This window comes from Sturnus vulgaris, chromosome 2 (assembly GCF_052056855.1).
Source record: "Sturnus vulgaris isolate bStuVul1 chromosome 2, bStuVul1.hap1, whole genome shotgun sequence".
Classification (NCBI taxonomy): domain Eukaryota; kingdom Metazoa; phylum Chordata; class Aves; order Passeriformes; family Sturnidae; genus Sturnus; species Sturnus vulgaris.
Genome location: NC_142244.1, coordinates 46,088,321 through 46,115,641, shown reverse-complemented (window position 1 = coordinate 46,115,641; position 27,321 = coordinate 46,088,321). Strand labels below are relative to the sequence as shown.

Sequence of the window (27,321 nt, the reverse complement as noted above, 5' to 3'; positions counted from 1 at the left end):
AACCTGTGAAAATGAGGATTTCTTCGGAGGGAGGAAGAAAAAAGGCAAAGTGACTGTTTAACTCCCTACACTCAGATACTGATGAATATTGTTAATCACTTGAGGAGAAAACACAAGGAAGGACAACAGATCTGAAGGGTCATGTGTGAAGTACTTGCATGTGAAGTCATGCCTGATTCATGTCCTAAGGATTCATGCCACAGACTTCGATCATCAGACTCCATATCTATTTCTAATAAAAAAAAAAAAGACAAAAAAAAAAAAAAAAGACAAAAAAAAAAAAAAGACAAAAAAAATGAAAAGAAAGAAAAAACCCAAGAATCAAGGGAAACAAGGATGACACACTGAAAGCAGTGTCCTGGCAGAGGTTGTCCTGCCCCAGTTAAAAGCAGCGTGCTCAGCCATAAACCTGTGCCCCCTCTCAGAGCAGGCACCAGCTTGTGCTGCCTGGGGCCATGCTCAAAAGCTCCTTCATACCTGTGGAAGTCTCCCTAGTTTCTTCAGTGAGTCCTTGTTTAGGCTGCATTCAGACATTTAAAAGGATAAGGTTGTAAAACATGTCATAATACAGTGAAAAGATAGAGTAAAAACTACCTTAAAATCATTGCCTTTTAAAATAAGTTTTTTTTGAACAAAGGGAAAGTAATGACAAGCTGTCTTCATTGATGGTAGGACGAACCACTTCAGCTAAAATCACATTTCCTTGGAGCATTTTTGCTGAGAACTACATGGGGTTATCATTATTGGAAGGAATCTCTAAAGGTGTGTTTAAACTGGCAGCATGGGTAGGGAAAGTTGGGAAGGAGACACCTTGTGTGTCATCCGAGATCGAAGCTCCTCTGCTTTGGGTGCTCTATCCCAGTTCTTTCTCTCCTTGCCGGAGCTGTAGCACGGGAATGAATTCAGATTCTTTGCTGTTTTGGACATGACCTACACTGTTAACGGGAGCAGTGCTTGCACAAAGACGACAACTTTTGCTTCTGAAAGCTGATAGCCCGCATCCTGTCTCCCCAGTTTTAAAAATGACTTATTTCTTAAGCTTCAGCTTCCCTAATGCCATTTCCAAAGTTCGCTGGCGGGGAGCGCGTAGCGGCTTTCCCGGCCGCTGGAGCTGCCAGGGAGCTGTCCAGCACCGCGCCGGGACTGCCGGCGGCCGCGCCGGGGCCGGGGCTGCAGCCACGGGAGGGCCCCGGCAGGGTCCCCGGTCCCCGTGCTGGCACGGCCGCTCCCCGCAGAGCCGTGCGGGGCTACCGGGCCACCTCCCCGGTCCCCGCAGCCCCGCTCCAAGGCGCCGGGCGCAGAGCGGAGCGCCCTTGCCGCCCTCCCGGCAGCGCGGGCTGCGCGCCGGCCCTGCCCTCGGCCCGCCCCGCTCCCCGGGCGCCGGAGCATCTCCCCGGAGCGGGGCAGCGGGGCCGGCGGGGCCGCGGAGAGAGGGGCCGGGCGCGACAGGCGGCGAGCGGGGCGGGGGAGGCGGGAGGAGGAGGAGGAGGAGGAGGGGGAAAGGGCTCCAAACAACACGTGATCCCCGCGGAGCAGCGAGGGAGCCGGGGGAGGGGAGAGCGGGGCGGGCGGCCGAGGCAGAGGAGGGCAGCAGCCACCGCGGTTGCCTCCGCCGCCGCTTTAAAGGCTCCCGGCGCGGCGCGGCAGCCGCGCTCCCGGCCCGGCGCGCAGAGCCGCCGAGCGGGGCAGAGCCGCGATCTGCGCCGGCCCCGGCCCCGGCGCGGCGGCTCCGCCGCTGCCTCCCGCCCGCCCAGGGGCACCCGCGGCCATGCGAGGCGGCCGCCCCCGCGCCCGCCCCGCTCGGCGCTGCCCGCCGCGGCTGCCCGCCGCCCCGCGCTGAGCCCGCCGCCGCCCCGCGCCCGGACCGCGGCACCATGTCCCGCCGCAAGATCTCGTCAGAGTCCTTCAGCTCGCTGGGCTCGGACTGCCCGGAGACGAGTCCCGAGGAGGAGGGCGAGTGTCCCCTGTCCCGCCTCTGCTGGAACGGCAGCCGCAGCCCCCCCGGCCCCGCCGACACCCCCTTCGCCGCCGCCGCCGCCGCGGCCAGCGCCGGGGCGCGCCGCGCTCCGCGCCGCCGGCGGGTCAACCTGGACTCGCTGGGCGAGAGCATCCGCCGGCTGACGGCCCCCGCGGTGAGTGCCCGTGCCCGCTCCTCGCCCCCCCGCGCCCGGCACAGCCCCGCCGCTGCCCGGCGGTCGGGTCCCTGTCGGGAAGGAGGCGGCGGTGCCCGCGCCCCCCTCCCGGGTGGTCCCGCGGGGTCGCTGGAGCTCGCCGCCTCTCCATGCCCGCTCCGGCTGCCCGCTGCCAGCCCCGCAAACCTGCGGGAGTACGGCTCCCGGCAGCCCGGTGCTGGAAATCGGGTCGGGAGTCAGGCTTAGGCGCAGCTGCCGCTTTGGCTGGCTTTATCATTTCTGGCGACTCCCTTTCTGAATGAAAACAAAGTCAAAAAGTGCTTATCACTGGTACTAGCAACGTTTTTTTGTTTTTGTTTTTGTTTTTTTTTTTTTAATATATGAAAAGTTACATCTGTATGATGCATGGCGTGCACATTGTTCCTGAACAATGAGGGGATGTGAACTTCTTGCATCTGTAGGGCTTCTCTGTAGTGAATAGGGTAAAGCAAAGTTCTGGCTATGCGTTCGGAAATATTTCAGCAACAGATTTCCTTGTGTCTCCTGGATGCGCAGACATTCCTAACAGATCAGTTTCTTTAAAGTAGACTTTGAGATCTTTGAAAGATTGGATAGCTGCACCTGTATTTGAGAGTCAAGGACCCATTGTTTGTACGCTATTAACATCAGAATTGAATTCATGTAGAACCTGTAACACGCTGGTATAATTTCATAAGACTGAAATCACTGTCTCAGGAGTTCTCGTAGATTAGTGTAAAAAAGAAGGTTTTTTTCCAGCCTTTTTGTTTTGATCGTGCTATGCTCCTGTACACACATCTGTGATCACTGTTAAAATTTCCTCCTAAAGTTTCAGCTGCTACTGAATGTTTGTTTGGTCTCTGAGATAGTTTAATGTATTAAAGCATAAAACATTAATGGCAACAAGTAGTCTTAATCTGCAGGACAATGTATCTGCTAATGTGGCATCAGATCATCTCTTTTCATATTATTAGCCAGCTCTGGAAATTCCTTATGAGTCTCATCACAATCAACTCTCAGTTTGCATTGGTTTTAATATACTCTTTCTGTTTGGAATTAAAGTGCTGGACAGGAGTAGACGAGCTGTTTAAAGGGAGAAGTTTTAGTGCATTAAATAGCTAATAGTCATCCGGTTGCAGTTAAGACTTTTCTTCCCCATTGATTTTTTCCCTCTCCACTGGGAATCTGGTCTTGTAATGCTGATATTAATAGATGATATTTCAGGTGACCTGTCTTGTTTTAGTATATTAAAAAAAGGAGAAGCGATTTAATTTGATAGTAATGCAATGATGTATAATTAGAGCATATGTTACCCCAAATATTTGAAGTATTCAGAAGTAGTTCAGTGCAGTATTTTGAGATAACCTTAGTATTTGTGTTTTCTAAGCTTTGTTATCTCCTATATTATGTTGCTATAAAAGACAATTATAGTTTTACAGATCAGGTGTTGAATTTGTTTTCAAAATAAACACATTCCTTGAATTAAGAATGAATAAAACTGATAGATCCAAGTCCTCTTTCTTCCCTGCTTGCAGAGAAATTTTACGTAAGAATGCAAAAATTTCATCTAACTTGGTTTTGATGTCCCAAACAACAGCTTTCATGGTTTCCCTGGGAGGTAATTATAGCAACCCTTGTTGCCAAAAAATAGGTTATTTAAAAATTTAAAATGTGATACACATTATTTAAAATTTCCCTTTTTATCTTGGCATCGTAACTACAGCTTCATTCCCATCTTTGGCCGAAATTAATGTCATTAAATCAAAGAAGTCTTGTTGTCCTAGTCTTGGTTTAAGAAAAGAACCAGGTCCTCTGCCTTTTCATTTTTCATCCAGAGAAACCACTGTTGAGATGCTTTGTTATTTTGGCTCTTTCTTACTGAGTTCCGTGGTACTGAATATATCCCTTCATACAACAAGTCAAGTTGCCATATGTCTAACACTTTGGATCTGATTATTTTTTCACATCTACTGATATAAATCAGGAATAACTTTAATTAGAAGTAAAAAACCCACTTTGCCTATAAAATTGATTTAATAAGACTCATTTATGTTGTTTGTTAAATTAGCAGGCAAGTCTGAAGGGAGCACTGACAGATGTTCTTTCCAAACAAAAAGCTCCAATACTTTTTTATAGATGTAGATAGATCTTAATTCCATAATACTATAGATAGGGGTCTCTGTTAAGTATATAAACATATTTATTTATGTACAGATGCATATATTATATATCTAGCCTGCAAGGTTTAATGCTGTCTCTTCAAACATGAATGCAGCAGTTATTTGTCCTCATCCCAACTTTCAGAGTTGAAGGATGCTACAGGTTCCTGATGTTTATATTTAGCCGTAGTTTTTTGTGCTTTCCTTCAACAATGACTAAGAATGGAGTACACAGTAAAATATCGTTTTGTGTTTTCACTGAAGAAAAATTCTGTGTGTGTATTTAATACTATTGTACCTTGCAGCAAGTTCTCAGTGGTAGCAGGAGCTACTGAGAGCTGCTCTGGGCATGTGGAGAGTTCTGAGCAGAGGATGAAGGAGCATCCAAGGGGCAGAAATGCATTGGGCACTCAAGAGGGGTGTCTATAGGGCAGAGCAGCAAGAAGGCTGTGCAAACAGGCTAAGTCTTAGGGATTGGCGTGCAAAAATGTATATGAAATGTATCTCCTGTGCAATTCATTCATGAGTTAGTACAGCTGTGCTTCCCATTGTAGGAGATTCTACGTACAATGTAGATTGTAGGAGTAATGAAGCATTCAAGATATATTACACTAAATATAGCAAATATAAGTTACTGCATTTTTTTATCACTTGTAATCTTGGTCTCAGTTTTTAGCTGAGTATTACTTTGCACAAACATTTCTTTTTGTAGAACTGTGGGAAAATATCAAGAAGTGAACCTTGCTGTGTTGCAGCACTGAATCCACCCCATTCTCCTTGTTCCTGGAGAGCAACAGTTTCTAGCACTCTCCAGCAGACATGATGTTCCACCTTCTCTCTTATATTTATTATTGGAGATTTTTCTCCAGAAACCAGAGGATGTAGGGACATGATTCTCAATCAGCACGGGTTCATTTTATGTTCCTGTGGGTTTGTAAATGTTTCCTGACATGCCTGGATGGGTGAAGGATTGCTACTGCTCATCTGGAATGTGCTCACTGCAAACTCTCTCTTTTTTGAGTGCCAGAACAAGAAGGATGGTAGGGCTCACCTCCCACCAGAACAGCTGTGTATTTTGGGGAAAAAGTGTGTGGTGATGAGACCTCCATCCACATCCCGCCGTTGGCATTTGTGACGGCTGTGCTGGGGAAGCAGGGTTTCCCTGGGCAGGGAGGCAGAGCAGCAGCAATGCAAGGAGAGGCAGCTCTTCTGTCACAGCTGCACTCAGCAGACTGACTGTGCAGGTACTGAACATCTCATCAAGCTGCTGCCCTGCTGCCTGCCCCAGCACCAGTTTGCTGTGTAGCCAAGTGCCCTGACATCAGACGGGTGGAGGCACAGCCCAGCACTGCAGCCCGTGGGGCTGGGGAGCTGTGCTCAGCACCCGAGCGTGAAGGGGATGGTTGGTGAAGATGATGGTTGGTGAAGATGATGGTTGGTGAAAATGATGGTTGGTGGGATCAAACTTAGTGCAATAAACCCCAGGCTTTGCACACAGCTCTTGTGGCTCCATCGGCTCGTGAGATCCTGGCAACAGTGCTCCCTGCATATTGCCCCATGACTGTCTCTGCCCTCTCACAGCCTTTGATCCCTGTGGTGTTCCCACAGGGCTGAGTAATTGTGAAGGCAGCTCCTACCCGTTCTAACATGTTCCTAAATCATGTTCCTGACACAACACAGATGTCCCTCTGTCCTCCTTCATCTGAACCGCTGTCGAATGGTCTTTGGTTATGCACTCTATCTGTAGCCAGATCCAGCTGCTCTCAAAACAAACAAGTTGTCCTTGTCACCAGGCTGGGTTCAGTTTATTGGAGATAAATAATAAAATGTTGAGAAGTTAATTGATTTATGACCTTGTTTTTAAGAAATAACTCAGTAATTATATGCACATCAGAAGCAAATTTAATGATACATTCTCCTTTTGATTCCACTTTGTTATCGTGTTCCATTTTAAAGGATGAATTTGACACCCACAAAGACATAAATTTTGATTGATTATAAGTCGAGAATGTGATACTATATGCTATTCATTATCAAATTAATATTTTCTGCCCTTAAGAGCTCTGCTATAGGGGAATGGTATCCTGGCACCAGTTGGCATAGCTTGATTCTTTAAAAGTGCAGTTTAGTATGCTGAATTCTAGTTCCTTGCAGCAATTTTCACATTTGCTCCAGTTTTAACTTGACTTGTATCCAATACCAGGCTGAAAATAGAATCAAAATCAGAAAACATAATTTGTCACTGATTTGAAAAGTCAAATACTCTGCTCCCATCTAAGAGTCATAGACTATCCCTAAAGGAGCTGAGAGTGACTGGGCATGCATTCAGAGGAGTCTGTGTACCCCTAAGCACTGCACTGATCTTTCTGAAACACAAATTACAGCATAACACAGCATTAAAATTACTCACATCCATTTGATTTTATTTTCTGAAAGGTCAATGTAACGCATCACTTATAAAACTGTTAAATGAAAATCACTTATATATACTTTTCTGTTCATTTAGAATTATTTCTGCTATTCTTTAAAGGCCCAGTTCAAAACATTATAAAGTAAAAACACTTTTTTCCCCTGTGTTATTTAGGAAGCTACTACTGGCTGCCGCCAAATAGTTTGAATTTAAGAACTGTCTTTTTGAATGCAGTCCTTTCCCTGCCAATGGAAGAAAAGTGAACATAAAGGCAGTCTTTTATCTTAGTGTGTAGGCTATGACTTATGTCACAGAACTACTGTAACTTCAAATTGCTTAATTGCAAGTGAATCCTCCAGTGAGCGGAGGTGGGGTTTTGGCAGAGAAGTTGCAGCATAGCAGCTTATATCCAACGTGGCTCCATCATAAACCTCTACCACTGAGTGTCCATGAATACTACTCCTTTTACTAGCTTTCTACATCTATTCCCTTAACAAGATGCTGCTGCTAACAGGAGAGGTGGCAAATTGATTCTTGAATAGGATTTTGGAAAAAAAAAATCATGCAAGTATTCTGAGCTCCTAATGACTTACATTAAAACATCGTGTATAGCTAAGCTCTGCTGTTGTAGGAATGACTTCTGCCTGTCTTTCTGAATGAAATAAGGTAATGTCAAATGATACCCATATCAGTGCTGTGATGAGCTTATTCACTTAGTAGCCCAGGCTGGGTGAGCTTTTTACATGAGTAACATCCTTCTGAAGAATGTGGGTGTGAAGCTTGAAAATGGTAAAGGAAGGGCACGTTCTGTGAGAAACTTCTAATTTCTAAATTCAGCAGGCAAACACAATTTTTTTTTGGAAAATATAATAAAACTAGACTTTTGCTGAGTATCTTTCGACTTAACATAGACAAAAGTCATTTATACAGAAGGTCACAGAAGCAGTCTGTAGTCAATCAATCTGTTATTTCATCGCCTGAAATAGAGATGTGATGTCTTAAACAGGAGCATTCAGGAAAATGTCATCAATATGAGCATCACAGTGGGTTTTAGTTGTCTTGTTTAGTAATTTAACATCTGATGCAAAGAAAATTCAGCTTCAGCAAATAAAATACTAAAAAAATTACCTGCATCCAAGGGCCTGCAGCATTGTATTGACCTTGATGAAATTTCATTGAGTGTGAGTTTAAGTATTTGACATGTAATGCTTAGACCAATCATAGTAATATTGGCTTTTTTAATGTTGGTGTGGTTCCAGGCTGAATCTTAACTTCCCCACAGTGCTTGGAGAAAATGTGTCTCGGAAACATTCACAGGTTGCAGACATGTTTGCTGCCTGGAAGCAGCGAGCATATCCCTGCTGGGGAATAGGCTTGCCCACGGGCAGATCTGACCCACTGGCTGACAGCAGAGTGTGGCAGCACTAGTGGTAATCCCACAAAATTGATCTAAATTGCTTTGCACTTCTCTGCCTCTCCCCTGGCCAGAGTGTGCAGGTGTGAATAGAGAAAGACGTAAGGGAGATGAGAATGTCGTGATCATTAATATATGCCCCTATGAAAGCAGTGAGCCCCCATGGCTGCTTCAAAAGGAGTGTGAATGTCCTTCATTTGAAACCCTTTCAGCAGAGCCAGTTACCACCTCACAGCAGTTGGTTGTACTCTGATAAAACACATAATGTTAATGCAGAGGAAAGCCTTCTCTTGCCTTCTACCCCGTGTGCTAATGTTAAAGGCTGTTATGAAGTGCTTTGAATAAAAGAAAATATTCCATCATGTATCCAGATTCTTTCTACACGTCTGTTTGCCAACTCGCAAACTAAGTTTCAAACTAAGAATGAAGATGGAAAACATCTGCGGTTTGTCCATAGGTTTCAAAGGGATAAATACCTGTGCAGAGCTGCATATGAAATTAGGTCCAGTTACACTGGGGAAATTGGTTCTTCTTCTATCTCAGCAGAAAAAAATCCTTGAAAAGGACTGACATATAAAGCTTTTCATTTCCTATCAGTCTGCTGGAGTAGCACTGATGATATTATGTAGTAGATATCAGTTGCATTAAAAGATGAACAGGTAGCATTAGCAATATATCATCTATTATATTCTTACCTATCGAACACGTTCTCTCTGCAGCACAGAAAAGTTCTGTCTGTTCCAGACCAGGCTGAAATTCAGAGTTTAACAAAGTGATCACAGCTGGTGTTATAAGGGATAGCACCCTGAGATATTTATCCTTCACTGTCAAGGAGTTAGGCTAGATGATCTAATAGGCAATTTCCATCCGTAATGTGTGTGATTCTTCTAGCTGAAAGGCAGCTGGAGATGCAGAACGTACAGTTTCTAATCATTATTTAGCTCTGCTTTATTTCTTCACAGTGTTTGCGTGGTTGCCATGAAATAGCATTGGGCAAAATTCTCAATCTCCATGTTATTTATTAAATGAAGGCAATTGTCTGATGTGCACAAGTACTTCTGTGAAGAGGACCCCAGTTGGTATGAAGTGGGGAGCAGAATGGTCTCAGGTTTGTCTGCCAGTCACACTGAGCTGGGGCGCTGCACCCTCGGGCGGTCCCGTCTGGATGGCCGTGAGCTGCTGCAGGCAGCTTGTTTGGCCTCCAGCTGTCAGTCACCCTGCCCTGGATCCCCAGACAGCCCACTCCTGGGGATTATGCATCTTCCTCTCTTGATACCAAATCTGCTGCCAGTCGTGGAGGTCTGCAAGCAGGGGGTGCTTTTATCTAAAGTACAAACATCTGGAATTGGGAAGCTGGTCTTCATGACGAAAATATACTTTTAGCTCAAATAGAAGGAGTTGAAAAATGAGTGCACCTTAAAATGTTCAGAATCTAGAGAGCAAACCTATATTTTTTTCCTGATTACATTATCAAAAGCACTATTAAACCCCTAAAGATTATTTCTTTTTTAAAAATTTCAGATGATTGCTTATGTTGTGACTCTGTTTCTCCGTTTCTGATTTCTGTCTGTCCCCTTTCATTCCATTCTTCGGCTGTTGGGAATGGGACAGGGAGGGATGCTGGCTGTGCGGGACCTTCTAGGGAGTCTTCCTCCTTTCTGCATCATCAGAACATTGCTGGATGCCAAAGGAGCCTTCCTTTTCTTTTTCAGTTCTGCTTTTCCCTAGCTGCAGCAATTTCAATGCTTATTTCTCCACTCCTGGCACTTGGGAGTGTTGATAAATGTTTGTCTTCAGCTGGAGCCTCGATTCTTTGTTTACAACCTCTGTAATTCAATATTTTGCTGACCAGAAGGACAGGGAGGGAACAGTTTTTCACTGCTTACATGATTGTGGGGTAAATATTAAAAATACCCAGACTGAAAATGACTGTTTTGCCATTTATCTTCTTTCAGATGGGCCAGATGCACACCTGCTCGTGTGTGCTTAGAGATCTGCAATCACCTAAGCACAAAGACTTGACTAAAATCGGTTTTGAAATATGCAAAAGGAAATGTTTTTCATTAATGAATTATCACCAGCAGTGAATCTGGCAATTTAAATCGTACACATCTGCTGAATTTGTGACTGAACACCTGAAATTTGAAGCATTTAGAAGTGCAGTGTCAGAGTGCAGATTTGGCTGAGGTCGACAGGCTCTCCAGCATGTAGGGGTGCTGGTTCTCTGGGAAGGACTTTGCAGCTCCCCAGGGCACAGCAGTGTGGGGGAGCCCCCTGACCCGATGCACATACTTGAAGAAATTCTGATAGAAGCAAAGTGGTTTCTAGCAGAGCCTGTTATGCTTTTCAGTGCTTCAGCTTCCAAATTTAAAATTTTAAGCACTCAAGTTTTTAACAGCGTGACTGCTGAAGCCCTTCTGAAGCTCAGCTAGGAGCCACTTAGCTTTTCCAAGGAAAAATCTTTGAAACTTTGTTAGGGTTAAGGAGGAACTGTCTGTGTACATGGATGCTCTCTTGGCAGCATTCTATACAGCCCCTTTCGTCCCTGATTCCATCTAGGTATCTTAGGATGCAAAAGGAATGGCATGGAGAATTTGAAACTGCGTTTATGTAAATTTAGACTGAGTCATCTGGGATACTGTGTGCAGTTCTGTCACCTCATTGTGGGGTTTGCCTGTCCTTACTTAAACATTCTAAGATGCCGAGGTCTATAGCAATCGCTCAATGTCTCTCCTAGACAAAAGAAAGAAATGGGTATTTATAAAGCCTGAGTCCTCAGGCACGTATTAGATGCCAGCCAGAGGATGAAATGAATCACTGTGGGTGCCTGCAGTTGGGCAGATGAGCCTTACCGTTTATTTCCAGAGGTGTCGCAATCAAATGAAAGACATTTCAGAGGCAATGGAAAATGGCTAGAGAATAGGCTAAAATCTCTGTCCTCTGAGAAGATTGGAAAGTTTATGTTTGATTGGCTTAGGAAAGACATTTGTAAGATGGGATGCAGTTAAAGTGGAAGCTCTTTCCCTTGAAAACCGAGGCAATGAAGCCGCAAGAAGAGAAAACTGAACTCAGAAAAAAAAAATCAAACCCACAGTTTAAACTGGAATCCTTTTTCAAAAGAAATTGTCTGAGTTTGAAAACGAGGAATATTTCAAGATCATTTAGACAAATGTCCTCATAAAGATTTTCTCCAGTTAGTCATAAAAAGGAGTTTGGATGAACTATTACTCCTCTGTCTTCAGGACTTGAGCCAGTTTTGCAGGATGAGATGTAGCAGGAAGGGCACATTTCTCTAGAAGTGCATCTTGGAAGCAGTGGTGGTGGCTGGCAGAGCAGCAGTGGCTGTCGTGGCAGTGCTGCCACTGCCAGGATTGCACCTTTGTGGTGCCAAAAGCTGGGTGCTGTGGTCGGAGAGCAGTGAGGTGCCAGGAGGAAGAGCTGTCGTAGATAGTGAGCAGGCTGTACACATTAGGGAGCATGGATAAGTCTTTCCAGAGGCCCTGCAGAACCAAGAACCTGAGCTCCATGTCAAAAGGAAGGACAGAAAAATAAGCTTTGAGAGTCAAGGTTGGAAACTTTGGGGATGGAGAAGGCTGGGGGTTGGTGGCTTCTGACAGCCCCTGTTCCACCTGTGATTCATCAGGTACAGGGAAGGTAAAATTCCCTGTGAAGAGGTAGGAGAGATGACCTCCCTCCCTTCGGATGGGGCAGCAGATCCAGCAGAGCCTCAACCTTTAGAAGCTTCCAGAAGAGGAGGCAGCTAGGTGTGGGAAGCTCTTTTCTGAGGAGACAGAATCCCTCCTGTGCCAGTCTGCTGTGCTTCACAGGAGCTCTGCTGCTTGCCAAGAGCTCACACACCAGCCTTGCAAAGAGGCTGCCAAAGCCTGTTTGTCTCCTGGACTGTGACCACCGCTGCCCATCCATGTGGACGCCAGTGATGCAGCCAGGGGAGACCTTGGGTCTGTCAGGAGTGACTACACGGCTCTGAGCGCCAGGGGGAAGGGTGTGGGTGCCCAGCTGGGGTCTCCTCAATCCTGCTGGTGGGGAGAAGGCTCTGGTGGAGCAGGCACATCTAGTAGGATCTGTAGCTGTGGTGGTGTTGCTGGCAGGGCTGGGATCTCCATGGACATGGGGTGTACTGTGAGGAGCGAGGAGTGCTGGGCAAGAATCTGACCAAGTGAGCTGAGGTCATCTCCACTTGGCTGCACAACCTTGTGACGGGGGCTTTAAATGATGCTTTTTGGGGAAGGGGGTTCATTCTCTGAAGAGAAGGGTGAGCAGAAAGATGCAGTCTACAGCTAAACTGGGAAGGGTGTGTAGGGAACATGGAGCCAAGCTTTCCATGGGGGTACAGAGTGGAAGATGCATGAGAGGCAAAAACCTGAAAGATGGGAGTTTAAAATCAGAATTATGGAAAGAAGTGAGATGTCATGAGGGTGTTCAGATGCTGGCACAGGTTTCCCTGAGAGCTTATGGGATTGTCACCCTTGGAGACACTCAAAGCTTGTCTGAAGAAAGACCTGAGCAACCAGTTTTAAATCAAACTACTTTCAGTAGGATGTTGGTCTAGAGGCACCCCTCCCAGAGGTTCTGTCAAACCTATATGACTCATTGATTCAGTCATTTTTTACAAATTATTCTGACCCGTTAGGGTTAGCCACGGCCTGATGTCTGAATTCAGAGTTATTTTAGGGAAGTCCTCTATTCTCTGCCATGCAAGAGATCAGTCTGAGTATCTCCAGTGTTCCCTTACACCTTGTATATCATCATTCTATATGGAGCTTGGATGTGATCTGGTGGCAATCCTTGGATTAATTTACAGTTAGGAATAACAATAATTTGTTTTACTTTGATTTGTCCTTAGGCACATGAAATGATGTGACTATTCCTCTTGTGATGCATACAAATATTAGTCAATCATCATAATCAAAAGCAATTGTTGACATCTAATTGTTTAGGTAAAAGTCACTGGCTTTTACATTAAATCCTTGAATTTTAAGTAGACATGAAGCTTTAAAATCTCTTCAGTGGCACTGAGCATCTAAATGGCATTACAGTGGAGGAGATGTATGGTTAAAGGCTGTCTTTTACCTCCTGAAGTGGTAGAACTCTGCTTCTGGGAGAGGTCATGTGTGCCATGCTAGGAGAAGGCTAAGCTATTTTGCCTCCATCCAGTCTTGTTACTGGATACAGAAAAGAGGTGGAAATGTTTTCCTGCTCATTCTCTGTCTCATGGGCAATGCATTATCAGTAGTGGAAGAAGTAATGCATCAAACTGCCCTTGTAGGCAGCTGTAAACAGGTGTCATATCTCTTCTCACTGTTTTGTTTAGACATGGCCCTGGTTACAGAATTACATTTGTAGCAAAATGACATTCACCAGTGATGAAATACAGCAAACTGAGAAAGTGAGTATAGTGACTCTTTAACCATGCACAGCAGCATGCCATAATAATTCTTGTTAGAGGTGAAGAAAGACTGTGGATCAGTTTTCATTCTGGATCTGAGCACATTATATCGAGCTCTGTTTACGACCTGTGTTTTAATAGTAAATCCTATTTTTGTCTGTACTTAATTTCTAAGATTGGATAGGAGTTGCCAGTGAAAAGGAGCGTGAGTTCATGGGGTTGTTTAGAATTGTCTGATAACAGCTAGGCAACTGATTTAGCTTTCAGGACAGAAAGTTAACATGGGATTTTTTTTTTTTTCCATTCAGCACTGCAGGAGAAGGGATGTTTACCAATGAAATAAGTTCAGGACTGGGAGATTGCTCGTATTGTCAAATGCTGAGCTAGTCAAAATTATTTTTTCCTGGTTAAGGAGTGCAGTGTGTATGCCAGGCATGAGAAGAACAAAGACAATCTGTGGATGATTGCTCAGGTGTTCCAAGCTGAAAAACTTCTTGAGAAGACAAAAAGCTGGTTTTCTTCCTCTCTGCTGTGTTATCAAGCATTGCTGCATTCCGTGTGCTTGCTGTAAAAGCACTTTGGGACAACCAGAATGGAGAATTAATTTAGCAATCAAACATTTATATTTTTCTCTATTTAATGTCAGAGAAGTTGCTGGTGGAGTACTGGTTTTCTGTGTGTAGGGAGTGGGGCTGAGGGAAATGCTGTATGGAGATGGCAAATGGCAGCTCTTTGTTGCTGGTGTGAGAAAATACATCTCTTCTATATGTAAAGAGTGGATTTTTCTGCCTGCTGAGCACAGGAAAGCTTCTGAATCTCTATGAGAACATGCCATGAAATATATTTGTAGCCCATTAGGCCTAAGGACTTCAACACCTGCTGTACTACTGAGAAGGGGATTTTTTTTATATGTGATAGTTTCACTCACATGGTGCTTCCATTGTGTTTTACAAGAAAACATGCAACTTTTAAAGCCTTTTGGCACAGGTCACTTAGCTCCTGCAGAGAAGTGAAGTGATTATCTGATATAGAGTTAACAAGAAAAACCTCTTTGAATGTTTGCATCTATGTTGAGCTTATTTTTTTGTTCATAGGATCATAGAATAGTTTGGGTTGGAATGGATCTTTAAAGGTAGTCCAGCCTCCCTGGAATGAGCAGGGGCATCTTCAGCTAAATCAGGTTGCCCAGAGCCCCATGCAACTTGACCTTGAATGTTTCCAGGAATGGGTCACTTACCACTTCTCTGGACAACCTGTTCCAGTGTTTTACCACCATTGCTATAATCATATTCTTTCTTATATCTAGTCTAATTCTATCCTCTTCTAGTTTTAAACCATTGCCTTTGTCCTACTGCAACAGGCCTTGCTGAAAAGTTTTTCCCCATCTTTCCTATAAGCCCTCTTATGATCTTGTTGAGTGCATGCATTTCAATTTTTTTTACCATCTAATTTAATTAATTAATTTTTTAAATTCAAAAGTGTAGACACTTTCTTATAGCTTGGTATTAGAAAATATTCTTTTTTTGCAGTCATACAAACCTAGTGTAGCCTGCTATATACAGTTTTTTCTTCCTGCTGTCATCAGGACAGATCCTTCTGCAAACTCATGAGCAAGAGTTTGAGCAAGGTAGAAAGCTCAGCTCTTGAACTGCTGAATCTGTAGATCGAAGCAAAATTTGAGATTTTCAAAAGTGATTGTGGTTTTAGAATGAAATTCCTCTAATTAAGGGGTATTTTAACTATTAGTTTCTAAAACAATTAGATGCCTATTTCAAAAGGCAGGAAAAGACCAAACATCACTAAAATTTCAGTGTGTGTTGTGAGTCTGATCAAATGTCCATGTGTGCTTTTGATACAGAAGAAAAGCTTATAAATCTCATTTGTGTATCTCTGTCTGACTTCTGGCACCAGGTCAAAATAGACAGGTGAAGAACCTCCTATTTGATACAAGCTAGTAATTTTGGAAAAATAGCATTTTGCCACAAGTGACTTGGAAAATTCTAAAGAGAAAATTACATGGATATCACACGTCCTTTATTTGCTCAAAGATGAATTCATTTAAAATAATAATAGCCTTAGCAGCAGTAATAGTAAGAACATAAACATTTATATACATAAGTATTTTCCTGAACATTGCAGTAGTGGTAATAATGCAAATAAAGACAAATTTGCACATATGTAGTTTGGTGAACACCTGTTAAAGTGAAATAGCATAGAAATGCTTTAAGCATGTCATGATTTTCTTTTGATGAACTTGACTTTCCTGGTAATCTGAAAGATGACTGAAGAGTTATAGCTTGTCAGGAAAATATGCCAAAATAAATTGCATTTTTATAATATTCTTTATTTAAAAATGCTCTAGAGAGCATATAGAGTTTAGAAACTCAATGCCTTTTCCTGGTGATACTTTCATCACAAAATAATGGCATTTTCTTGCAGACTATTTCAAATTATTTTAAATTAGTGAAATAGTTGGTGGGTGATAGTTTTAGAGAGCAGTTTTTGAGAGTGAAGTGGCTCCTTTGTTATGTGCAACTAGCCTTATAAGCAGTATTAATTATGCCACATTATAAAATCCTTCCTATTTAAATGGTGAAGTAAGACACAAGGAATGAATAATAATATTTCATATCTGTTGTTGCAATGGGCATATGGCAGGTAGAAGATAAAGAGGAGTAAAACAGTGTGTTAAAAGATCTGTTAATTGAACTGTGCTACAATTCCCTAATCTCACAGTTTTTAAAATTATTCTTCCATAGCCTCAGACCATTCGGCAGACTCTTCAAAAGACACTGCAGTATTTTGAGCATCAAGTTATTGGGTAAGTGTTAATGTGAGGTAGTGAAAGGTGCATGGTAATATTTTGCTCTGTGCTTTCCAATTCACAGCTTTACATGATATGCTTTTAAATTTAAATTTTAATTTTTTCTCTCAAGTTCTTAGAGATGCTATGGAATAGCAATACATAATCTGGATGTAAATGGTAAACTGCTGTTCTGTCCTGCTTCTGCAAAATCCTATCAGATGATGACTGCTTAATGAACTGTAGTGTTTCTTATAAAAAGAGAATAGCGAATCTTTTTCAGTCATAGAATATCAGGATGGAAAGAGATCTCAAATCTCATCTAGTCCAACCTTTTTTTGACAGAAGCATGGTCTAGATAAGATGGCTTAGCACTCTGTCCAGCTGAATCTTGAAACTGCCCATTATTGGGAGGTCTTAATCCTTTGCCACCACACCTGAAAGATGTTTGTTGGCTTTGCATTTGTATAAAGAGTTGTTATAACTTTTTTTTTTCTGTAGGTACAGAGATGCAGAGAAGAATTTTCACAATATATCAAACAGATGCTCCTATACAGACTGCTCTGGCAATGAAGAAACTGAAGATGTCTCAGGAATTCTCCAGTGTACAGCTAATGTACTTGGTATGTGTTCTTCCAAGGGAATTTGTTTCCTTTAGTTGGAAGGAAAGTTTTCTGACCATCCTGATACCAATAATGAAACCAGAAATTTTTTCTCCAATCACAGAAATTTAGGATATAGGCAGCAACATACCAGTGCACTGTTACTACATTTGTCTCCTTTTCTACACACATTTTGAGCCTTTAAGGCAATCCAGACTTGATTGTCAGTGAAGGCAGTGAATGTGTGTTGTGCAATACCCAGTGATTTGAGAAGTTTCAAAGGCTTTTGGCTAGTGGACTTGCTTCTCTGCAAGCCTTGGAATTATCTCTAGTGTTTTTATAGGGGTTCTGCAGAGCAGTAGACATTTTTATCATCTGTGGGCCTGGTGGATAGAGGGCCTGGGAAGCAACAGCAGAGTGTACCTGAGACATGAAACATTCTGGAAACTTAGATTTTCTTCAGCAAGATGCACAACACTGAAATCTGACTGTGTATGATAACTGAAGATAAATTTTAGCTTTCCATGTCAGGGGAATATGGTGAGGTGATTGTCTGCTCATGTTCTAGTCTTCACCATTGTATTCTGCTGACTTAAAATGCCTTTGGAGGATATGCACTGTGTATGTGTCTTTTCGACTGCAAACTGTTAAACAGACTTGGTGTGCTCTGTGAAACAGCAAACATGATCTAGTTTAGAGATGACTGTGCTTCACTGACGTTCAAAATACTTTTTTTTTTTTTTTGCTATCCAGTGCCTTATTCTGTAAAATGCTAGATTCTGTCAGGGATGTTCTGTGTGCCTTTAACTACTGCTAGAAAGAGGTGGCATTTTGTATTTTGCATGTGTGGTTATGGAGAGAATTTAGAACAAATTAAATTCTAAATGTGTCCAGTGTTAGTTACCTTTTTTAAATTTTTAAAATATTTGCATGCTAGCTCTCTAAAACAAATGATGAGTGATAAGGCAAGACTCATGCAAAGCAGATATTTCTCATATTATCCCGTGCATATTAATATTATAAAGAGCCAGACTAGACAGTCAGTACTTGTTTCACCACAACACAAAATATGTGTTATAAGAGTTATGAACAATTTTTCACCTTCATTGTGTTTTTAAAGCAATATGTTAGTCCTACTACCTCAGATGGCTGGGTAATGTGCAACATGTTTCTTCACAATGCATGTTTATTAGGGGCAGACTGGACTTTTGGGACCAAAATATAGGGATAACATCTAAGCATTACTATCTTGAGGAACTATTAAAATGGACTTTGTTGAAAATTAGGTTGCAGAGACTTTTTCCTGGACAAGTTCACCTTTTAAAGAATGAGTTTTTAGCAAAAAAAACCCAACCCCTTCAGTATGAGCAAAACACTGAGATAATTTAAAAGCAATCCTTCTCCCTGTCTGGGATAAGAACATAAGGGAATGAGCAGTAAACTCACCTTCTTTATTTTAATTCTAACTCCTATCACAGCAGGTAAATAATTAATGGAGGCTGTGTAATTAATTCTCACATACATAGTTATTTTTCTTGTTGAATAAGGACTGGTAAGAGCTGCCTCTGTGAAAGAGGCAGAGTAACCACTGGGGTGTGTACCTAGAGCAATTGGCACTGCTGAGGCAGGAGGCAAGCATGGATCTGACTGTGATGAAGGCTAGAGAAACTGTTGAACCAAATCTGGCTCATTGTTTATTTATATGAGCAGTAAGAGGCACTTGCTGTCTAGGGCTGGAAGAAAATGTTTCCTTAAAGATGCTTGGAAGCATCTTCCTGCTCTCTGACCTTAGATACTGCCAACATGATTCACCTCTTCCAATCTTCTAACCACCTCTAAAATAGTCGTTTGGCAGAAGAGTGCAAATGCTGAGATCATTGGTAAGCTTGGAAGACTGTGAGCAGATGCTTCACACTGTGGTCCTGGTGCTTACACTGCTCACAGGGAAGTGCTGACTGCAAGCTGTTCACTCAGCTCGATTCATGTGATTTATCATGTATGAATACTGCAATTTTCCTCTTGTCAAGTCAGCACTAAAGTGTGTCACCATCTTTCTGCAGTGCAAGGACCTGATTCTCCTTGTCTCCTTGCTGAGTTGCTCTGCTACAACTCTAGACATCAATAGAATTCTCCCTGCTTTAAACCACTGTAATTAAAGGAACCCATGCCCATCAAGTTCACATGCTGTAAACTGTGTGTGGTACCAGATCAATCACACAATTTTCCTTTGCAGTGGCAGCTTCAGAGACTGGAGTATTTAATTTAACTTCCGATCATTTCAAAAATAGTCCAGACGGCTTCATGATGGACTCTGCTTTTTTTTTTTTTAAATTGGTGCATGCATACTGTTACAGTGTCCTTCATAAGCATGTAGAAACAGAGAATCCTTTAGGTTGAAAAAGATCTTTAAGACCCTCAAGCCCAATTGTTAATACAGCACTGCCAGCTCACCACTAAACTGTGTTCAGAGGAGATTGACAGTGTTGGTTTGAACTTATTTTAGAAATAATGATAAAAGAAAGATGTCCATGATGAAGTATGATGTGTGAATTACTACCACATTTCTTTCTTAGGTGATTGTAAACTTATGCTGAGGTATGTTAGAGAGAAAAGTTGTATCTGAAGAGATTTCTTATTTGACCTTGGGCAAGTTTTCATTCTTTCTGTGCCTCAATTTCCCATCTGTATAATGGAGATAACAGGATTTTTTTAATCTTTTAAACCATATGTCAGTGCTATTCAGATTTCAACCTTCTTGAAGTAAAGACATTTTCATACCCTTTATACATTCAGCATTTTGAGCAATGACAGAAAATCTCGTTTGGGACTGCTTTTGTCCTCATGATTTAAAATAATTTGATTTCAAGTAAGATTACAATGTGCATTTTTACTTAAATGCTGCCAGAATAAAGCAGAAAACCTTAATGTAGCTGCAGATTAAAACGTTGGCAATAGGAAGTTATGCATGAAAACTTTTTTTCTTGTTTTGTAACTGCTGTTGTAAGGAATTTATTCTGGAACATAAAGCCTTCATGACCTATCTCCTGTTTATTTTTTGGCAGATATTCAAAGACGGTCTGTGCTACTGAACTTTACAAAGCAGTAGAGAAATACCCGATTTTCCTTTTTGACCCCCACTCAGTACTTCCAATATATCATGTGATATTTCTCACATCCCAAATGCACGAGTCAGATAAAAATTGTGCAACCTTCACCTCACCTCCTCCAAACGCTCTTTTCGGACACTGCAAACAATTAATGTAGCCTGTGTGAACGTGATCTATTTTTCACTCTTCAGTCCTTCACAGGGAAAATAAAGAAAGGGAGCCATCGATATTTCCTTTGGAGCCTTTTTGCATCTTGCTGAGAAACTATGTAATCTGTCCTCACTTTGCTAGTGAAACTAATGAAAAGTAACCTAAATTCATAAAGTCATATAAAAAGAGCTGTTGGGCAAAATCTGCAAAGCAGCAGTAGCTCTTCATACCCAGTCTCCAATGACATGGAAGAAGTGTTGTCTTTGAAAGCCCGTTTGTGTATTTTAGACTGAAATATCTAAATTGCATGTACTGCAGCACTATGTTAGATACACTGTATAAATAACACTTGGTCACAGTCTGAAATTACAAATGCACTTGTATCAGATCATGGTTTCAGCAGAAAGGCCTGGAGAAGTGATTTTACCTATCTGACTTTCCATTAATTAAGGTACAGAAAAAAATTCATCCCCGTTTTATTAAATTCAAGCAAATAATTTATACAACAGAATTATTTTTTGTCTCATAAGAAGTTCCTAAAATTTTACTACAATTACCTAATTTTCCTTAAAAAATGCACAGCACATATTAATGGCTAAGTCAGGTCTGCATGTGGACTCAAGTGTATTGCAAGAATTTTTCTATTAGGCATTTGTAATTTATGGGATAATAATGCTCTTGATTTTGCTTCAGAGAATAGTATGAGGAATTTGCTTGTCTGTCTGTCTATCTGGGCATCTTCTGTTTGGAGGATGATATGGCACAGTTCCCTAGGGATTCCCTAATACCCTGGTGATAAGTTGTATGGAATCCTGGCCCAGAGCCCTGTCGTGTCAGGGAGATAAATTGTGTTTCTGGATTCAGCCTCCCCAGGACACTGAGGAGGAGGTGGAATCCATTGTTAGTGTAAGGTTTTAGAGAGTTCTTGCTCTGGGTGACATTTGCTTGTCACTACCAAAGAGAACATGTGCTGCAGGCTGCTTTATATAGGGCAAATCACTTCATGCCTAAATATATCTTGCAGGGCTGAAACTTCATTTAGTACAAAGGGCATAATTCTATAAAAGTCATTTGTTCTCTGTACATTTGTCAAAGTTAAAGATCCGTGTTTCCTTTGTGAAACTTAGAAGATCTTATCTCTGATATGAAGCACTGGATGAAGCTGTGTCAGGGCAGGTTTGGGCTGGCTGTTAGGAAAAGTTCCTTCAGCACAAGGGGACTGAGAGGTTCGCTGAGGTGAAGGCTGCTCGGTTTCTATTGCTCCACTGCAGAGCACTCGGGAAGTGGTCACAGCACCAGCCTGACAGAATTCAAGAAGTGCTTGGACAATGTTCTCAGGTACATGGTGTGATTCTTGGGGATGTCCTGTGCAGGGCCAGGAGTTAGATTTTGATGATCCTTGTAGGTCCCTTCCAACTCAATATGTTATGCTTTTATGATACTTTGTTGTTAAAGAGGAATAAATTTGGGATCATTCTGGTAACTATTAAATAACTGCTGACAAATACTATATTTGAAGAGGCAGGAAATAATTGAAAAGGAGGTGCCAGGACATACTTTAGCTTACCATGAGGTTAGACCAGGTGTAGTGTTTGGAAAAGATGAACAAAGGTTTGATACACTGACTGCCTGGGAGGTGTCTGAGAGCTGTAAATGCCTACATATTGAAAGTATATGAATTTCTATCACTTCCCCTTGCACTAGGAACTGCAGATAGTCTTTAGATGCCACTAATTTAGGATACACGGCCTGATTTATAATTAAAGTTGTTGGTTTACCAACGGTGTAAAAGGAAATGTTACACGGCTCAGAGGATTGGCAATACTAATGGATTCTAATAATACTTTATCCTGGGGGGTCTAAGCTGTACACACAGGGCTCCTGTTATTTAGCAGATGTTACAGTGCACTGGCAACACAAAAGTAATCTAAACAAAAAGCACGTAATTCATGTGATTTCAGAAGTGAGATGAGTACATCTCAATTCGAAAAGGACAAACGTTTATACCAAATGGCCTTAGACATCCCACTCTTCTCAAATCAGAGCTTTTTATTGTTAGAAAGCAGATGAACTACCAGCAGATAATGAGTGGTTTGAAATTATGATGTACAATAGCATCTTGTAGAAGTCTATTTATAAAGAACATATTCTGGCCATGATTCATGGACTAAATGTAGGTGTCTGTCATTATCTGAGGTGCTGTGAGGTGTCTTGTGGCCTCTGTCAAGTCTTCAAAAATGTGTAGGTCTCCCTTAGGTCCCTCATCTTGGCAGATGCAGCAACTATCTGTTGGTTCTTTTGTAGATGTCTTGGATGCCTTATGAAGACTCCAGGAGCATTAGATTTCTATATTTAGTCAGATGAGTTGAGCCCTTTATATATGTGAGGAATTATGAGCGATTATTTTGCATTTCATGGGAATTTCATTGCAATTTTATTTGTTCCAGGAAATGCAGTTCTGTTCCCTATGTTAATTCAAAGACATATATATTTATTTTAATGAAAAAAAAAGCAAATGAAAGAAATTCTTAGTACTGTTTTATCTCTAGAGTTAGCATGAAACAAACCTAGTCTGCCTAATTTTTAGCAACTACCAATCTAATGATTGCATTTTTCATTTAATAAGCCCTGCACAAATATAAGATGTGAGCTTCCCAAGTTGTGGTGGGGGACATAAAATCACGATAGTCTTGCTTCACATAGCTTGGCTTTGCTTGCAGAATTGGCTGCTACTGAGAGCCCTGTATGGGGGCAAAGCCCCCTCCCACTGCCTGCTCTTAATATCTCGTGTGAGCTTCCTGTGTCAACAGTTTTGAGCAGAATCTTTTATATTTATGTTGAGAACTGCTGATCAGCTCTTCACCAAGAGGCAGTAATTACAATGATATTTCTATCACAAGTCAGAGGACAAGGAAATAAACCACCTCATTAAAAGTGGATAAAAGAAATATTATAGGTGAACAAGTGTCAGGAATTATTTCTAACAGTAGTTCTCATTTCTATTCTGTCAAATCTTGAAAGATATACAGGCCCTGCATGCCACTGTAAGAGAAGTGTTGTATAGATTTTTCAGTTGTGTCACAACCATATGTAAAGGCATAAAATGATGTTACTGCACTTATATAAAAACCACCACAAAGGTAGTAGAAAAATGCTATCTGGATTCCCAGGATGATACAAATTCACAATCATAATGAAGGAGAATCAAGTAATTTATACAGTAATTAGATACTCACAAGCCAAACGATGCACCTAATGTACCTTCAGCAGTAGTCTGTACACAAGAAAACCTTTTTTATTCAGAGACAGAACTTTGCTTTCCCTACTGTCTGAAACAATACTTTGGAATTCCGAACTACCACCTGTCTTTCTGTCCACAGGTCTGTTTAAGGAAAAGATGTTACTGATGCCAAAAATTTGATAATCCAAAAACATTTAAGAGATACTTGCTATAACTGAAGGTGGGAAATTCTGCTGCTGTTCACAGTATGAGGTCTGGAATTGCATATTTAAATGTTCCAGCCCCTTAAGGTTTGATATTTACAGATTCTGAATGGTATCTCAGAAAAAAAAGGTATTTTTCAATGCCAAATGAGTCAGATGCTGGCCACTCTGCAACCATTGTCTTCATTATTTGCTTTTAGGAAAAACTGGATGGCTTGTAACTGCTTCTGCATGCTGTGCCAGTTAATGGTTGACATTGATTTTTTATCACATTACATCACATTTTTTTATCACATCCATTTTTTAAATCTTCTGATTGTTTCTCAAGAGCTATGATTTACAATTTTCTTTATGGGAACAGATTCTTACCTAATTTCTCCACTTCATAATGTACAAAATACTTAAAAATATTGTATTAATTCCTTGACATTTTGCAGTGTGTTTTCAGTTTACATTAACTGCTGAAAAGAAAGTGAAGACCTTTTGCTAGCATGTTATTACAGGATGAAGTAATCTATTTCTGCTCCAGTTCATGAAATACTTAATTTGTACTTTGAACCTGTGTTTAAAGACTTTGGTAATTTTGGATCTGGCTAGCAAATATAGGATCCCTTCTCTTAATGTCTTTGAGACACATTTTCAAAGAATAATATTTTTTCACAGATCCAAAAGTGCTTTTGGAGGTCTATAGCAATATTTTCATTCTGTGGTTGCTTTGCCTCAATTTCCAATGTGCTTATTTAATTTCTCTCCCATATGGACTAGAATAAAAGTGACATTGTAAGGAAAACCAACAAAAAGAAACTACTAAGGAAAAAAACATCAAAGTTAAGATGTGATTTGTCCTCTTGACATAGATTAAGTAGTAGGAACACAGTAGATCCCTCTCCAGGAGGAAAGCAAATTGAGACTAATGAATTTTTAGAACTTCATTTGCTTTATTAGTAGAAGGTTTGTAAAGAGCAGGAACTCAAAATGACGAGTTACTTCAGTTGAGGAGCAGCAGAGAGTGATGGAATGATTTTTGATTTATTTTGTATTACTACCATTTGGTGGAGTGTATTGGTGAAACCAAGGAAGACTTTTCCTCTGTATTAATTGCAAGCCAGTGCTCATTAGGAAGCTGTGTTGGGGTCATACATGAGGTGATAAGGGAGTGCAGTGACCTCTGCATTTGGAAGTGCTGGGCCCTCATACAGATATCAATTTTTTTTCCTTGGGAAGCTGAATGAAAATTTTGCTTGGAGGTCCACAGTGAAAAAGAAACAATGGAAAGGCTGGATTTTTAGAATAGAATAGCAAATTGTCAGTTTTGGTGAACAGAAGTTGATTCACATTTTCAATGCCATATTCAATTTGAATTGTTCCATTGCAAATCCAAACAGAAAAATAAATGAACAGTTTCAACAATTAATTTGAGATGAGTTTGAAAAAATTGGACTTTTTGTGTAGATGCATAATCTGAAAGTTATAAGATTATTTTGATTTTGTTTGCCTTTTCTCAGCATGAAAGAAAAAAAACAAGAACTACCATATATGTTGAAATTGAAAATAATAACGAATATAATATTTAAAGATAACAACTAGCTTGTGGAAGTCTCCAAATATAATAAAGAATTCGCTATAGAGGCAATGAGTTCTGGGATTTTTTTTTTTTTTTTGCATGAAGGCTTTTCTACTTGTAATAAAACTATCTCCCAGTCTGGTATTGTCCTGGATTTCTCTGGAATAGAGTTAATTTCTCCTCAGTAGCTGGTACACTGCTGTGTTTTGGATTCAGTATGAGAATAATGTTGATAACTTACTGATGTTTTGGTTGTTGCTAAGTAGAGTTTATCCTAAGCCAAGGACTTTTTTTGTGTCTCATGTCTGCCAATGAGGAGAGGCACAAGAAAGCTGGGAGGGAGCACAGCTGAGACCCAAACTGGCCAAAGGGACATTCCACACCATTAGAATGTCATGCCCAGTATGTAAACTGGGGTAGTGACCTGGACAACGACAGGGACTGGCATTGGTGGTGAACAATTGCATTGGGCATCACTTGTCTTACTGAGTGGGTTTTTATTTTTGATTTTATTACTATTCTTCTTATTATTATTGTTGTTTTCCTTTTGTTTGAGTTATTAAACTGTTCTTATCTCAACCTACAAGTTTTCCTTTTGATTCTCCTCCCCATTCCACAGGGGTGGGGGGCTGAGCAGGTGGCTGTGTGGTGTTTACTTGCCAGCTGGGTTTAAATGACAACAGCTACGTGTAGAAATATGGGTAGGGAGAAAATCCACAGAAGACGTGCAAAAGATTAGGATCATTTATATGGTAGCAAGTGAAAATGTTATACTGAAGTATAGACAGAATTAGTGCTAGGTGAGCATCTGTTCATCATTTGTTTCAATAAGAGAGGCAAAATAAATGGTAAAAATAGAGTAAAAATGCATATTAAATATTTTGTGCAACTTTACACAAAGACATCACTGAAAGCCAATGGCTTTACAGAGAAATACAGAAAAATTTAGTCCGTGTGTTTGTGTAATAGGAATTTATTAAAGAAATATTTTTAATTCAAAGATAAACATCATGCTTCATGCAAAAATTAATGTCTTGTTGGCAAGGCTAAGGAAGAAACTTCCTTGATAGGAACGTTATGATTTTTGGTTTTAAAGGTTGCTTGACTTAGTTTAATTTTCTTAGTATATTATAGTGTCTGTTCTTGTTGAGAAAATTTGTGACTAACACAGGCCAGCAGTTTGGTTGAGTTTGGTCATTTTCTCTTAGAGCTGATCTGATTTTCTGCTGGTACTGTGTGTAACTCAATTCAAAGCTCAAATGCTTTTAAAAGCAGTGGCACATCCTCGAGCCAGGTCATGTACCTGAATTTCATGGTATAATTCATGTTGCTTGGGGTCAGTATGTTGCATCCAGCCTGAATGGCCAGTTCTCCAGGGTGGACAGGAAGACCAATCTATGACAATCAGCAAAACCTCAGGCAGCAGAGTCCAGGAGTGATCAGTTCTTCAAACCTCCTTTGCAGTCAGTGGCACCAGGGAGCAGTTCCACTGTGTTTCTATAATACACTTGAAAGGCAGTTCACCTGTGCTGTCCTTTGGGCAGCTTTGTGGAATGTATTTGGCCATTGTATGAATAGCCCAGGGATTTCTGATGCTGTCCTCTTCCCCTCTGCAATCTTACAGCCTTGGGTGCCCCTGCTAGATTGCTCTTTTTTATACACAGACTTCTAAAGTTGCTCACACTTCACTATACAGAACAATGAGATTTAAAAGTATGAACATCTGTTGTGTATATGAATATGATGATTTCTTAGCTATTTGCTATTTATATCCAGTTATTACATTATTGGTATGGGTTAGAGTTTAATTCTTTTTGGGTTATAGTGAGTATTTTTTGGTAAGATATTACAATACCATCTTATGAGACGTAATGGTAATGAGTCAGGAATTGGCACACAGTCTTCTGAGTCAGGATATTAGGGGGCATTGTGTACCAGAGGTACTTTCTTTTGGCTTAGCTGCAGAGCTGACCATCTGTGGTCATAAAAGATCCTGGGAATATTTTTGCAATAACCTAGTTTAGTGACCAAATTTCTTTATGAGTAATGGCATTTGAATGAACTTTCCCAAGTTATTGCTATTACTTCTTTTATAAAATATGCTTTGTCAT

At 41.1% G+C, this 27,321-nt stretch overlaps 1 protein-coding gene across 1 annotated transcript in view; it reads left to right on the top strand.

The window, feature by feature from the left end:
• Positions 1–1,874: 1,874 nt before the first annotated feature.
• GUCY1A2 (guanylate cyclase 1 soluble subunit alpha 2) overlaps positions 1,875–27,321 on the top strand; it is a 150,698-nt gene continuing 125,251 nt past the window's right edge. The window contains exons 1-3 of the mRNA XM_014877624.2: positions 1,875–2,132; positions 16,300–16,361; positions 16,845–16,966. Of these exons, the coding sequence (XP_014733110.1) occupies positions 1,875–2,132; positions 16,300–16,361; positions 16,845–16,966 (442 nt within the window). The remainder of the gene's footprint in view (positions 2,133–16,299; positions 16,362–16,844; positions 16,967–27,321) is intronic.